General features: G+C 34.0%; 1 protein-coding gene across 17 annotated transcripts in view; it reads right to left on the bottom strand.

The window, feature by feature from the left end:
* Nucleotides 1-16378, bottom strand: part of RABGAP1L (RAB GTPase activating protein 1 like) — a 675876-nt gene that overhangs the window by 551696 nt on the left and 107802 nt on the right. For all 17 annotated transcript variants that reach the window (XM_070590936.1, XM_070590944.1, XM_070590948.1 and 14 more), the window contains 2 exons: nt 12622-12724; nt 9691-9857 (listed from right to left, as the gene is read on the bottom strand). In XM_070590936.1, the coding sequence (XP_070447037.1) occupies nt 9691-9857; nt 12622-12724 (270 nt within the window). The remainder of the gene's footprint in view (nt 1-9690; nt 9858-12621; nt 12725-16378) is intronic.

Genomic DNA, 16378 nt, shown 5'->3' with positions numbered 1-16378 from the left:
CTAATACCTAATGAAAGAATCCCAAGTCATTGTGCTTGACATCTTGCTTTGCTTAACAAACAAATTTTAAACATATTGCTAATGAGCATATGTAAGCAAGGATTCTCTCCTTTCTGGCTTACAATTTCAAATTTTCAAATGCTAATATTTCAGAATCAATCCTTTTCACTCAACCAATAATTCCTCAAGTTTGCAATGAAGGCATATAATAAACCACTGATTTTCATTTCAGTACTCAGAAGGAAATACTGCTTTATTCAATTTTCTTTCCTTTGATATAGGTCCATGATAAGACACACTTTATACTACAATACAGAGCAAATTTGATGAGGTAGCACTTAAATGTTCCCAGTGTCTTATAGTCCTTTAGGCTAAACACCACCAGCAGAATATAAAATTATTCTATGATTTTACAAATTATAAAACAAAGCAAAACAAAAACATTACTATAAAGACTGTATTCCAATCAGTTCCCTAACAAAGAATCTTGCCAGTAAACACCTTATGGATGATGGGATGTGCAGTATTTATTTTCAGTAATAGGAAAAGGAAAACATAATAGTTCATTTAATTATTTCTTAAGCAATATATTAGAGTAGCAATAGCTGATGTCACTATTTAACACAGTTTTATTTAAACTTGAGTTTAAGTAGGTCATGAGTATCTCCAACATGAATTTTATTTTGGGGTACTTTAAAACTGTCACTTAGAAAACCACTTTGAGGGTCCGGCCCGGTGGCACAGCAGTTAAGTGCACACGTTCCGCTTCAGCAGCCGGGGGTTCACTGGTTCAGATCCCAGGTGCAGACATGGCACCGCTTGGCAAGCCATGCTGTGGTAGGCGCCCCATATATGAAGTGGAGAAAGATGGGCAGAGATGTTAGCTCAGGGCCAGTGTTCCTCAGCAAAAAGAGGAGGATTGGCAGCAGTTAGCTCAGGGCTAATCTTCCTCAAAAAAAAAAGAAAAGAAAAGAAAACCACCTTGAACTGACTTGATAAGCACATGAAATTTGAAGCAAGACAACTTTCCAAAATTCTAATTTTGTTTTCAGTTTCTTTGGAAGTCCTTCCATAAATTAAAAAAGAAAAAGATAATATCAAGTGATGCATAATTTCTTTTTTTATTGAGATATAGTTGACATCTAACATTGTATAAGGTGTACAATGTGTTGATTTGATACATTTATATAATACAATATGATTACCACTGTAGCATTGGCTAACACATCTATCACCTCACAAAATTACCTTTTTTTTTTTTGTGGTGAGAACTTTTATGATCCAGTCTCTTAGCAACTTCAAAGTTTATAATGCTTGATTATAACTATAATCACTACACTATGAATTGGATCTCCAGAACTTTTTTGTCTACTAGTTGCAAGTTTGTACATAATTTCTTAACTATACCATTTCAGCAGAAAGAAATTAGTTTACTTTTAAAATATCCGCTATGCCATTCCTCTAAACGTTGGCAACAAAAGGTTTTCAGCACTTGATTCCATGCTTGGTAAGGTGCTCACTCACTAGTATCCTTAGCAGAAGGGTTTGGCTTCCAAACCCAGGAAAAATAGAGAGATTGAATTTTCTCAAAAGTCTGATTTTACATATAAGTAAAATGTACCCTAATACTTTGGATTTGTACCCAGCATCTCTTTGTCCCCGGTTGCACAGGGGAGCGGGGGGCCTCAATCAACTGCAGTCTGACTTCTGCCCCAATACTTCTCTGAAATTGTCCAAGTCTTGGAGTCCAAAATCACTGTCTCTCATTTACCGATCAAATTCCTCATTAACCTCCCTGCAGTAATTGATGCTGCAGACACTCTCTCCTACTGGAAATAATTTCCTCTCTCGCCTCTCCTGAACTCATGCTCTTGTGATTTTACGCCTAGATCTGTGCTTACTCTTTTACATTCACTTGACTCAATTCTCCTCTTCTGCCCATCTTTTAAATGTCTGTATTTCCCAAGGATACGTGCTTAGCCCTCTTCACTCCTCATTCAACACTTGAACTATGGGTGATTTTATCTACTCCTATTCACATTTCTCAAGTATTAACCACTCCTAAAAATCTTTATTTCCCAAGCTTAGGATACAAATACTCAACTGCTTACTAAACCTGGGAGTCCCACAGGAACATTAAATTCAGCATATCTGAAACTCCACTAGCTTTCATTATAAGCCTCAAAATTTTTCTCAATCAAGAGGATCAAAAAACACCTGGAAGTAATCCTAGCCTCCTTGTTTTCCCTCAACCTCACATCAAATCAAACACCAAATCTTGTTGATTTTCACGTCCCTAATGTCTCTCAAATTCATCTTTTCTACTATCCCCACTACAACAGCCTTTCTTCAGGCCACCATCATTTCTCATCTTGGCCACAATAGCCTTCTTACTTCCTATTTATTGCCTCCAGTATCAACATCATTTTCATGCTGTCAGAGTGACCTTTCTCAAGTATAAATTTTGTGTCATTTAAAGCTTAAAATTCTCCCAGCTTGAGGATAAAGTCTCTAAATTCCTAAACATGGTAATGACCTACTTAGAGTAATTACCCACCATATCCACTGATGCTTCATCAATATCTAATTTCATGAATTTACTCAACTATTGTCTCTGATTGACACACTGTGCCTTGTCACACTTCAAAAGCCTGACCTTTCTACCAGAATTATTCATTTATTAATTCATTCACTCATTCATTTTAGACTGAAGACAAAAAGGACTCTGCCCAAAAAGAACATAGACTAGATAGAAGATAAACAAGTAGTCAGTTACCATTAATAATAACAATAATAGCTAACTAACATTTATTGAGCATTTACCAGGTGACAAGCACTGTTCTAAAGGGCCTGACATGAATTCATATTTATTCATCATGACAAGTGTGATATTGTGATATAATAAGAAAAACATATTTTGGTCTTCATCCTGGTTCCTGAAACAGTTCCATACGATAAAGGTGAAAGGAACAACTTTTATTATAATATTTGGGTTTTGTCCCCAGTTTCTGAAATAGTTCCAGAACAATAAAGGGGAAAAAAGTATCTTCTCTTATTCATTACAAGTCCCTTTCAACCACACCTGAATTTAAGTTAATGAGGTGACTTTTAGAAAGCCCTTAATGATGGGGGCTGGATGTCAGGGAAATCAACCATATGATTAGAGGGTTGGAATTTTCATCCCCATCTGCCAAACTCCAGGGAGGGGAAAAGGGTTGGTACTTGGGTTAATCACTAATGACCAATGGATTTAATCAATTGTGCCTACATAAAGAAGCTTCCATAAAAAACCCTACATGAAGGGGTTCAGACAGCTTCTGGGTTGGCAAACACGTGGAGATGCTGGGAGGGTGGCAGGCCTGGAGAAGATATGTCTCCTATACATATCTTCCAACTGGCTGTTTCTGAGTTGTATCCTTTTATAATAAACAATTAATCTACTAAGTAAACTGTTTCCTTCAGTTCTGTGAGCCATTCTAGCAAATTATCAAAACTGAGGAGGGGGTTGTGATGATTTATAGCCGACTTATAGCCAATTTATAGCCATTTTATAGCCGATTGATCTGAAGCACAGGCAACAAGGACTGGACTTGAGATTGGTTCCTGAGTGGGGGCAGGAGATAGTCTTGTGGGACTGAGCCCTTAATCTATGGGGTCTGCGCTAACTCCAGGTAGTTAGTGTCATAATTGAATTGTAGAATATCTAGTTGGTGTCCAGATCTGGAGAATTGATTAGTATGCAAAAAACACCCACCAATCTGGTGTCAGAACTAAAGTGGTTTGAATAGTGGTAATGGAAACAGGGTTTTCTTTTAACAGTTCTATGAGGTGGTATAATAAAAATCCCCAATTCAGAGACGAGGAGTATCTTACCTAAGGTTAAACATCTAGGAAATGGTAAGCTGGGTATACAACTTTAGGGAGTCTGACTTCAATCCAAGTGGTAAATGTGATTAGTGAGTACCACTTCTGCACTTTGCATATACTTCTCCCGTTGCATGTATGATCTAGTAGTATAATAGTTTTACCACTACATTCTTCACTCCTTAAAGACAGAGAGTATATATTATTCATTCATGTATCCTCAACACCTAGCACAATGCCTATCATGTTGTAGGCATTCAATAAATGTTTAATAAACTAAACTAAGCACTAAAAGTCATTTCTAAAATGAATACTGGCATCTCAGCAAAACTATAAAATAAGTGGTACAGACTTTTGGCCCTCCCTCCTCAATTTAGTAAGGAATCAAGCAGGAATGCTCCTAATTTCTTAATCTTGACCCCTAATAAAACCTAGCCTAAGAAAAGAATTTTATTAACTCATTAACAATGAAGACAACATGACTGGTCCAAGTTACTAAGGTCTATTTCCTGGGGATATTGAAGTTTTTAACAGGTAGCAAACTTTAAGGCAGAGAAATCAGCATCTAATAGTAAAATACCAGATGTTCATTAGTCTTAGAAATGCTTTTGGAGCAGGGAATCTTTTCGGCAAGCAGTTAATGACTCCATACAAGCAGAGCGCTCTTCCCAGATCAGCATCACTGAACCTCAGCAGCTAAGAGCCTGTATTCTTAGAGGAGTAACAGTAGGTACACTGCCAATGTTTCAAATATTACAAGTTCTTAGATTTACTTTATAAACTCTTCACATATTGTATATCTAAAGTAATTAGTGATGTCAACAGTCAAAGACTATGCAAGTAAAGAAAAGACAAGTTGAAGTGAAATACAGCAAAAATGACCAGTACTCATATGGAAAAGTTTTCAGGGAAAAAAAAATCCCAATTTTAATGCTACAACTAGCATATTTTCCATTTCCTATAAACATTCACAAAGATAAGTTTTAAGGCGAAACTACTTGGGTTTTAATTCCTGGTGTATGACCTAATAACCTTCCACTGCCTAACTGCTTATCTGAAAAATGGGGATAATAATGGTATCTATACCTCAATAGAGTCACACTGAGGATAAAATAGGTTAATCCATGCAAAATGCTTAGAAACATGTACAGCATGTAGTAAACTCTACTACTACTTATAGTAATAGTCCTAGAAGTTGTTGTTGTTCCTTCCAACAAAAAGAGAGAGATCTCAATGAATATACAGAGTACTGAGTAGAGATCACAGAGAAACCTTATCATAGAATTTAACATAATTGACATTTACAGAACACCCCACTCAACACAACTGCAGAATACACATTACAAGTACTCTTAGAACATTCACCAAGATAGGTCATATACTGGGTCATAAAGTAAGTCTCAACAACTTAAAAGGATTCAAATCACACAGAGATGTTCTCTGATCAAAATGAAACAAAATTAGAAATCAATAGTAGAAAGATATCTGGAAAATTCACAAGTAGTTGGAAATTAAACAATACACTTCTAAACAACCCATACATTACAGAAGAAATAACACAAGAAATTGGAAAATATTTCAAATCAAACAAATATATAAAATATCAAGTTTTAAAGGTGCAGGTAAAGCAGTTGTTAAAGGGAAAGTTATAACCTTAAAAATGAAAAGGCATTAGAAAAAAAAGCACTGACAATCTTCACATGAAGAAACTAGAAAAAGAAAAACAAGTTAAATCCAAAGCAGAAAAAAAAAAAAGAAGGAAATAACACAGAAAACAAAAGGAATCAATAGGGCCTGGCCCAGTAGTGCAGAGGTTAAGTTCACACATTCCGCTTCGGCGGCCCAGAGTTCGCTGGTTTGGATCCTGGGTGCGGACATGGCACCACTTGTCAAGCCATGCTGTGGAAGGCATCCCACATATAAAGCAGAGGAAGATGGGCACAGACGTTAGCTCAGGGCCAGTCGTCCTCAGCAAAAAAGAGGAGGATTGGCAGCAGATGTTAGCTCAGGGCTAATCATCCTCAAAAAAAAAAAAAAAGGAATCAACATAAGAGAAACAGAAAAACAACAGGGAAATCAATGAACTCAAAATCTGGTTCTTTGGGGTGGGAAAAAAGTCAATAAAATTAATAAACCTCTATCTAAGCTGACTAAAAAAAAACAAGAGAGAAAACATAAATTACCAATATCAGGAATAAAAGAAGACCCTACAGATCTAAAGACATAGAAAAGAAAAGAAAAGAAAAGAGAAAAGAAGGCAATATTTTAAGCAGTAAATTAAATATTCTTGATTAAATGGAAAATTCCTTGAAAGATACAAATCACCAACAATCGTTGAAGAATAAATAAAAATAATAAACAAAACATGATATCTACTAAAGAAATTAAATTCATAACTAAAAGCTTCCCCACAAAGTAAACTACAGGCCCAGATGGTTTCATGGTGAATTCTATCCAACATTTAAGGAAGAAATAATATAATCTCAGATAAATTCCTCAAGCAAATAGAAGAAACAACTTCTAATTTATTTCGTGAGGACAATATTACACTAACACTAAAACCTGAAAAAGACATTACAAGAAAACTACAGACCAATAACCTTCATGAAAATAGACAAAAAAATAATTAATAAAATATTACTAATTCAAATCTAGCTATATATAAAAGGAATATTTTCATGACTGACATATAAAAAGAATACCATCATGGTATTAGGACAAGTGGGGCTTAACCTAAAGAAAGAAAGGTTGGCTTAACATTTGAAAAAAAATCAATGAATGTCATTCAACATAATAATGGGAAAATAAGCGAAAACTTCAATACATGCAGAAAAAACATTTGATAAAAATCTAACACTGTTCATGGGAAAACAAACTCAGCAAGGCAAGAAAAAGAAATTAAAGCATTCAGACTGGAAACAAAGATTGGAAAACAAACTGTCTTTATATATTGACAACATGATCATGTATATGGTCAACCCTAAGGGATCTATAAAAACTAATAAGTGAACTTATTAGCAAGGTTGCAGGAAATAAAGTCAATATACAAAAATCAAATGTTAATTTATATTCCAGCAGTGAACAAAAACTAAAATTTCTTAAAATACAATTTTTAGCTGTACAAAAACATGGAATAGAGATAAATTTAACAAAATATGTGTGAAACTCATATACTGAAAACGACATAACATTACTGAGAGAAACTAAAGAAGAGCTAAATAAATGGAATGAAATACCATGAGATATGCCATATTCACTGACTAGAGGACTCCATGTTGTTGAGATGGTAACTCTTCCCAAAGTGATATACAGATACAAGGCAACCTCAATCCAAATCTGGGCAGACGTTTTTCTACAAAGTGACAACTAATCCTAAAATCCAAATGAAAATGCAAAGAACATGGAACAGACAAAACAATTTTGAAAAAGAAAAAGGTTGAAACATTTATGACACCAGATTTTAAAATATACTATAAAGTTATAGTGATCAGGACTGTGTGGTATCAGTATAAGAACAGACCTAAAGATCAATGGAACAGAATACCACTCTGTTCAGGAAACAGACCTACATATCTATGGTCAATTAATTTCAGACAAAGGTGACAAGATAATTCAATAGATAAAAGACCGTCTTTTCAATAAATAATGATGGAACAACTGTATATCTATATGAGAGAGAGATGGGACGAGGACCTTGAGCCTTATTTCATGCCATACATAAAAATTAACTCAAAATGGATCATAAGGCTGAAAACTATAAAAACTCTAGAAAAAAACATGAGAGCACCTTCACAATCTTGAGGTAGGCAAAAATTTGTTAGATGTGACACAAAAAGCACAAATAATAAAATGTTGATAAATATGATAATTAAAACTAAAAATTTTAGCTCTTCAAAAGGCATTGTTAAGCAAACAAAAAGGTAAGCCATTGTTGGGGGGGCAATATTTAGAATACATGTATCTGGCAAAAAACATTCAGAATATATAAATAACTCTTACAACTCAAGAAGACAAAAAGTGGGCAAAAAATTTGGATATTTTATAATAAATATATATAAATGAACAATAAGCACAAGAAGAGATGCTTGAAATCAATACTTTTGCAATAATTATCCATATAAATTTTGATAATTCATTTAACTTCTCTAGATTTCAGTATTTTCATATTTTGTTATTTCTGCTCAGGGCAGGTATGTCTTTATATGTAAACCAGTCAACAACCCATTTTCCATAGCTTTCCACACTTTTTCTTGAACATGGATTATACCACTAAAATTAGAAACCATCTTCATCATATTTGATACTCATTTAAATCAGTCTCATATTTAGTAGAGCTAAATACTACAACTGAATCTAATTTAATTTTTTTAATTCCTATGAAATGGCCTCATGTAGTATTTTTAATGTTTTACTGCTAAGAAAATTCTCATAGTACTTAACACTCAGTCACTCAACATCAGCAGTTTTAAAAAGATGAAAATAACCTTTCATAATAAAAATCCACTCTAATATATATTTTAGAAACATATAAATCTATAAATTCTAGCACTCTTGTTTCTCTTGCCATATATATATAGGGGAAAGCTAATTTTTTTGGCAAAAAGTTAACTTCTTAGGTCTCAAGGAGGAAGTGTTCACATCACAATAATCTATTAATTGTCACTAAAAGAATGACAACCACTCTCTATACAGCTCCTTTATTCACTCTTATGCAACTTTGAATAATCCTTTGGCTCAAAATGACAAATGAATTGATAGTCACAACAATTAAGCTACTAAAAAAAAGGAAAGAAAAGAAGAAAAGAGGGGAAGGAGGAAAATATCTCATAATAATATATGAAAACATTCCCAGGAGACTAAAATTTTGAATATTTTTCATATAATCTTCATTAGAATATGCTACAGAAAATAGTCTATACAGTAATAAAAATTGTGTCAAACCACAGCTCTAATAATTTTATGAAAGATGAAAACCACAATAATTTCAAGCATCTAGTTTATGAATCCTGAGTTATTTTATATGACAAGATTTTTTATATGGATAAGTGGCTTCTGTATTTGTTCACTGTGCCAATGCTTGCTTTTACATTTTGCATATTATAGTATATAAATCAGCAAGCATCTTAAGCTTGGGAGAGTGGGAGTACTAAACAGTATATGAAGGATTTCCATTATTCAAATAGAGCATTTTACCCTGATTTCACAAAACAGACACTATTAGAATTCAAATTATTTTTCACTGTTACCTTTTTCAGGAACACTACAAAACAAAATTATGTATTTATTAAATTATTACCTACTAACACTGCCTAATTTAGGGATGTGATAGAAACCCTAATTTTGCTTATTTAATATCAAAATAATTTTATAACCTTACTGACAAGTCAAACAATATAATCATATATTATAGGTAGAAATAACTATGACAATTAGGTATACTTGAAAATTTTTCATTATAACTTTACAAAGATATGATATTTCTGTGCTCTGTCTTTTTGGTTTTAAATAATTGTATGTAAAAAGAAGAAAAGTTGTTTTAGATGTAGAATCAATATTTCTATTAAGTATGTTGACACTTTATAGGCACACATTACAGGTCTCTAAAAAAAAAATTACATAATTTATTACACAAGCTGTTTTTTTTTTTAACTTACATTACATAGATGTGGATTTTTCAAATACTCTAGTGGCTGACTCAACATATCATTTGATTATTTGAGGAATTTTATTGCTTTTTATTGCTACTTAAAGAAATATCTTGGTATTAAAAGAGAATGGTAGAAAAATATATATATATTGTTATGTGAAAAGAACAAAAGGTCCTACCTGTTTCAACCTCATGAAGAATGTCTCCGTGAAAGTCTTTCGGCTGAAATACCAAAATCGCTCATTTGCAGGGTACACACGTACTACTGTCTCCAGGAGAAAGCGGACAGGTTCCACCACCTCCGTGACCACCATATCCACTGCCACCGTCATGTACACTCGCTTATCTGTAGTACAAGGGTTCTGTGTTTTACGTTGGCTTTATTATTCCTTAATTATTTAAGGAACAAAGTTTTCCCACTTATGAAAGAACTAAAGTTCTTCACAATCATGTTATGGTCTATGTTTAACTTTAAACGTTTTATTGTCACTTGGCTTAAACAGGTAACCAAGTATTCCAAGTATGTTTCTCAACACACATGATCCTATCTTAATCAAGTGTCCAATCTCCTCTGAGAATTTTAATTTTTCCTTCCCAAAATCAGGTCCTTAATATAAAAAATAAGTAAAATAAAATTTTCAAGATGTCTTTTACACTAAAACTATCTTTCAGATTTCCCAGAAAACCTCTGGAAAATCACTAAGATTTTCCCTTTCATCTTATAAAAGATACTGGAAATTATGTTTGTTTGATGAGTTGCTTGGGAAAGATCATAAAATCAGAAGAGATGCTCAACTTTCACTATGTTAAACTGTATAGGAAAACGTTATTAAAATGAATTTTTCAATGTTATATGCTTTAAGTGAAGTCCCTGGAGATTTGTCAGCACTCGTACTGTCCACAATAAAAATTTACCCTCAGGAAAATCACTGATCAAAGCTCTAATGAAATAGTTCTGTGCTGAGACATACATATATCTCAGAGTCCTGGCAAGTGCTTTTGGACAACAGAATAGTGTTATCATTCAAATTTTCAGTTATTACTATTTTAAATATTTACTAGGCCACAGCTTTTCGTTAATTTGAATCTAGAATCTTCTAGGCCCATGTCTACTGGTTTTCTTCAGTTTCACAATGATAGATTGAAATATGTATTTCATTTTATTTACATGGCTTGAGATTCATTGAGGTTTTTGAACCTGTGGGTTGGTTATTCCATACCATTTTGTCATTTCTTCGTTACTTTAAAATATTTTTAAAATTTATTTTGCCCACCATTTTCAGTTCTCAGTTAAAGATCAAATAACCAAGCCCACGACTAGAAGAAACCATCAATAGTTTTTTTTAAAACATTATACAATATTTATACTCATCAACTACACTTTTATTAATATCATCAAATTCAACAAAAACTGTATTACATTCTTACTAAATACAGCATTCAATCTGTCAATTCAACAGAAACTAGGATTCTCTAGACATTGTACTTGAACCAGAAGACCTTAAAGTCTAAGAGAAGTAATGTAGAGGAGTAAGAGAGAATAATACAAAACATTGAATATAATTCATAAATTGGTGTAATGAAAAGATCCAAGACATTTCTCAGGGCCTCATCCTCTTCTGTAAAAACCAAACTATGATTCATGAATCCTCTGTGTAATTTATAATCTCAAGAGCACCATTTGGAAATTTTAGAAATCAGGTGAATACTTTTGTGTGGCATACGAAAGGATTTTAAACTTAAAATACATTATCTTTGGCTCAGAAGATTACTGTAATATAGTACTACATAAAGCTTATTTTTAATAGAACAAATTTTAGGCTATATTGTCTTTTATTTGAGGACCAAATGTGTATTAAAATACGAAATGAAACTGAACTTTATATTACATTTAAAAAAATAAAAACTGCTTTCATAAACTTATTTTTTGAAATTCCAATACTCTATTCTTCAAAATTATCAACCAGCTTATTTTTCTCATTTTTGTGTTTTCTTTCTGAAAAATTATAAGAAAAGAAGTTTACAAGTTGGTATTTACAAGCCTGTGTCCAGAAATAACAAACTGTGGGTGTAAATATTATTTATTCCTAATATATGAAAAGCTAAATTTTATATAATCATCATTATTTTTCTCTCTTTTTAGCCCTCATTTGGAAATAGACAGCTCAATATGTGATCAAATGCATGCAATTTATGGCACTGGTAAATACTCTAAGGAAATTTGAGAATAATTATTGTTTTAATGTTCTTCATTAATATATCATATTTCTATATCAGTATTCACTAATGCTCCTGTTTTTAACCAAAAGTCTACTGTGGCATAAACTAACGAATGCAAGACTAAAGATCAAACAAACTGATCCATTATTTTCTCAATATAAATTATCGGTTGCATGACAGTAAAGCATTTAGTGTAAGATTATAAATCATTTGGTGAAATTTTAAATTTTAGTTAAAGGCAGATGGTGAAGGGGCAAAAAACATAGGCAATTAACAGCTATCTGGATAAAGTAGAAATAAAAATAAACACAATGGGAAAAACGACAAATGTGACCATTTACCATTTACAAATTCTGTTCAACACTAGACATGTTAAACAAAACAAAACAGTAAACAACTAGGAAAAAAGTGTTTGCCACAAATGAAATCCTTAATATGCATTATTAAGATCCCAAAGGTCAAAAAACTGGTACAAATAATTAATAACTGAAAAAGCATAAATAATCTATAATATAATTTAAAAAGTTAAAATATTTATTAAAGATATGCAAAATTCCAGAATTTGCTTTCATCATTTCCTTCATATTTTTCCATCATTTCCCCCCCAATAAAACAACTCTATAATGACACATGAGACACAAGCCCAAATACTTTCTACATAATCTAACAGAACTAATTCACTTATCTTTGGGGGGGGGGGAGGCGCGGGGGGTATTCTTTTGAATAGTTGAGGTTTTCCCCATAGATGCATAAAGTATGAAAACGAACTTCAAAAAAAGAACAACTCCATTTTAAATGAGCACTAGAATTTTTTTAAAACACAACAAAATAACATTGTCAATAATGTAAAATTTAAAGCAAATAATAAGGAATCTTTTAAGAAAATTCACCTTTTGGGGTTTCTTCATTAAGTGCTAGAAATATTGGTGCATTGGGATTCCACATGCCGGTGATAACGTAAGCTCTCCCATCATAGCTCTTTCCCATGGATTCCTATAGAAGTTCAAACAGGAATCACTGAGAATATATACATCAAGAAAATCATTGTTTTAAATTATATCTTATTTTAAGCAATCCAATTTATTAAAATTTGGATTTACAATCAAACGGGATTTATTTTCTTTGTAAGATTTTTTCACCCTACAGAGCATTTCTTTAAATATTAAATTCTCTTACAGCTTTCTTCAAACAGAGTTTCTATTTAAAGACATGTACCTCCTGGATAAAAGAGGTATACTGCTGAATCACAAAAACATAATATTGCTATAAAGTTATATTTAGCTTGATGTTAGGCTGGGTCAAAATTGCCTATACTTACACATACAAGGATGTACATAGTTTCTATTAAAACCACAGATCTCACTAAAGATAAACTGAATTAATAGCTAATCACAAGAAATTAGTACTTTTCTTCTAATGTTCTAATTTTTAATATATTCTGAAAATATTAATTTACTTTGTCATAATAAATACCTTTAAAGTTAATACTTTTCTGTTATCTGTATGTCAGATATTTGTACACTTTCTTATAATCATGAATCAATATTAGGAGACTAATATTGGTTTGTAATCAACACCCAAATTTATTAACTATCTCCCTTTACCCTTATACTTACTCCCTCCTTCTTCCCTTCTCTCCTTCTCCCCTTCCTCTTCATTTCCCCCACTCTTTAAGACTTTTACCAAGCCAGTTCCTAAGCCAGCTACTCCTACGGTGAAAGCAAGCCCCCAAATAGTTGTGTACACGTATGTGTGTGGTGACAAGAGGCTAGAGGTTGTCCAAGGGAAGAACAGCACACAACATACAAATATGTGCATACACAAAAGAAAGTTATCTACAGTACTTTCAATTTTCTGTACCAATTGCCTCATATTATGACTAGAGAGTGCTAAAAGGGTCAGACTAAAACAAAAAGAAAAGCTTTTTTCCTCTATTACCCTCACTTCTCTGAATCGCAATAAAATGATTTCAGTCATTTGGTAATTACTATATATATTTTTCTAGTGTACTGCTGTTATTTCACTAATCAGACTGTAAAGCTTAAGTGCAGGGACTCTATTCCAGAGATGAAGAACACTCAAGGCCATGTAAAGAAAACCCACTCAGCACCTCCAACACACTCATATGTTCATATTCATTCATTCATTCTCTCTCTCTCTCTCTCTACATGTCTGCCCTCTCTCTCCCCTCTAATTAAACCCCCATTCAGAAGAAGAATGGGCATCTGACCAAAAAAACACCAATCCATTTCTAAACAAGAGCTTGTACTATGCTTGAGTCCAAAAAGAAAAGCTAGACCGATCAAATTCTTTCTTTCAATTAACAAATACCAAGGAAAGTGGGCAGCCAGTGGTGGAGCTAAAGGTTTTGATAGGAAGTCAGGGGACGACAGGCGACACATAAAATGAAGTTATAACAGAAATTATAAAGTAAGGAAAAGTATATAAAGAACAGCAGCATATTAGAAAACTGCTAAGAGGTAATAAAGATACAGAGAAAGCAAACACAAAAATCCTTAAAAATCATTAATCATGCAATCAAAAAACAAAGGCTGATACTGGGAGGCAGGCAGGCAGGGAGGGAGAAGCAGAGAGAGTGGGGAGTAGAGAGAGAAGGGGCAGGAGGGAGGGAAAATGTGAGGCAAAGGAAAGAAAGAGGCAGAGAGAGAAGGAGAGGGAGAGGGAAACAGCGAGAGAGAAGAGGGTACAGAAGAGAAAAGGGGACCAGAGCAAGAGAGGTCCAAGAGAGCAGGAGCCTGAGCAAGAAAGAGGCTCACAGAAAGAGCAAGCCCATGCGGGAGGCAAGGCAGGCGGAAGAGACCACACAGCAGAGACCACTTCGCAGCTTTAGGGACAACTGCATGAAAATCAATACCCTCCTTTGTCTTTAAGGAGTTCTAAGCGATTCTTTGTTTGTTGTAACCAAAACAGCCTAACTAAAACAACCATATTTTTATTTCTTTGTAGTCCTCACAACACAGGACCACAGTAATACTATCTTATACATCAAAAGCCTTCAATAAAACTTTCTCCCCATCAAGTCTGACACTGTTGTTACTGAACTAGACATTTCCATCACTTGGCCTGGTTTGCTCCCAGCCCTTTTAGAAAGATACTTCACATTTTTTACTGAAGAGTTCTTCTTGACTCCTCTGTGCCACCCCCACAACCCAACACAAACAGGGCTGACAAGAATAGGGACAGCAGGTAAGGGACATCTGGACAACAAAAAACTCTGCCCAAACTAGGCCAGGCTTGAACCACTAGATGGCCTCTTCTTCAGAAAATAAACCAGGAAAAAGCGAGAGAATATGGCAGCTTTCAATGGGAACATAGTCTGCAAGGCTATAAGATAGAGGCCAGAGAACCACGTAGTAAGCTGTGAATGAACAATTGTCAAATTATGAACAAGCTGAAACTATGAAGTCAAGTAGACAGAAAGTAGGGTAAAGCAAACAGATGGCAGTACAAAGAGGAGATAACACAAAGAAAAAGCAAAAAATGTAAGTTCATGCCAATCCATCCATTATATTAAGCAAAATTAAGCAAACGTGAGCCTACTACGAGCCATGCTCTACGCCTGGGCGTATCCAGGAAGGAAAACAAAACAAAACAGTCCTGACCTTATGGAGCTGACAGACTGTTCTCTTCCCAACAGCAGTCTGCAACCCATTTGCAGATCATAAAATCAATTTAGTGGATTATGGACAGAATTTTTGTTTGAGGAAGATTGTCCCTGAGCTAATATCTGTGCCAATCTTCCTCTATTTTGTATGTGGGATGCCTCCACAGCATGATGTGTAGGTCCATGTCCAAGACAGAACCCGCAAACCCCAGGCCACCAAAGTGGAGTGCACAAACTTAACCACTACACCACTGGGCCAGCCCTATTACCAGACTTTTTAATCAAGGAGAAGAAAAAATAGCAGAGTTCATCAAACATGTAAGGATTAAGAATTGTTTCATGAGGGGCCGGCCCAGTGGCTTAGTAGTTAAGTTCATGTGCTCTGCTTCACCAGCCCAGGCTTTGCAGGTTCACATCCCAGGCACGGACCTACACACCACTCATCAAGCCAAGCTGTGGCAGTGACCCACATACAAAATAGAGTGGCAATCTTCCTTATTGGCAATGGATGTTAGCTCAGGGCCAATCTTCCTCACCAAAAAAGAGAATTGTTTCATGAAAATTTTACTTCAGCTTTTATACATACATATTACAAGGGCATTGAATTACAAAGGAAGATGTATTTCTAACTGTGAGTCCAGCTACTGATCTAGTGTCAATAAATGGTTAACTGTAAAGATCCACAAACTTTCTAAGGCATCTCTAGGACTTTAATTTTAAATTGTGTTCCAACTCCATGAAACCTGGCTCTACTGAGTTTTCAGCTCTTCCTTGGTACCTTGCTGTTAGGTTTTTCCTAGCTATCAATGGCTGTGGATCAAAATTCTTAACCCCTTATTGCTACACTACAAGTATCTCCACCAAAAATATTCCCATTACTGGAAGAAAATTGAGCCTCTGTGATTTGTACTCCCAAAAAACCTAACTAATTTTTTATGTGATTTTATTTATATACTATATGTAATATATATAAGTAATCTGGCTCTTTGTCTAAAAAATACGTTTTCATTTATAAGTATGAC

Source organism: Equus przewalskii, chromosome 23, assembly GCF_037783145.1.
Source record: "Equus przewalskii isolate Varuska chromosome 23, EquPr2, whole genome shotgun sequence".
Taxonomy (NCBI): domain Eukaryota; kingdom Metazoa; phylum Chordata; class Mammalia; order Perissodactyla; family Equidae; genus Equus; species Equus przewalskii.
This window is presented reverse-complemented; position numbering and strand designations above follow the sequence as displayed.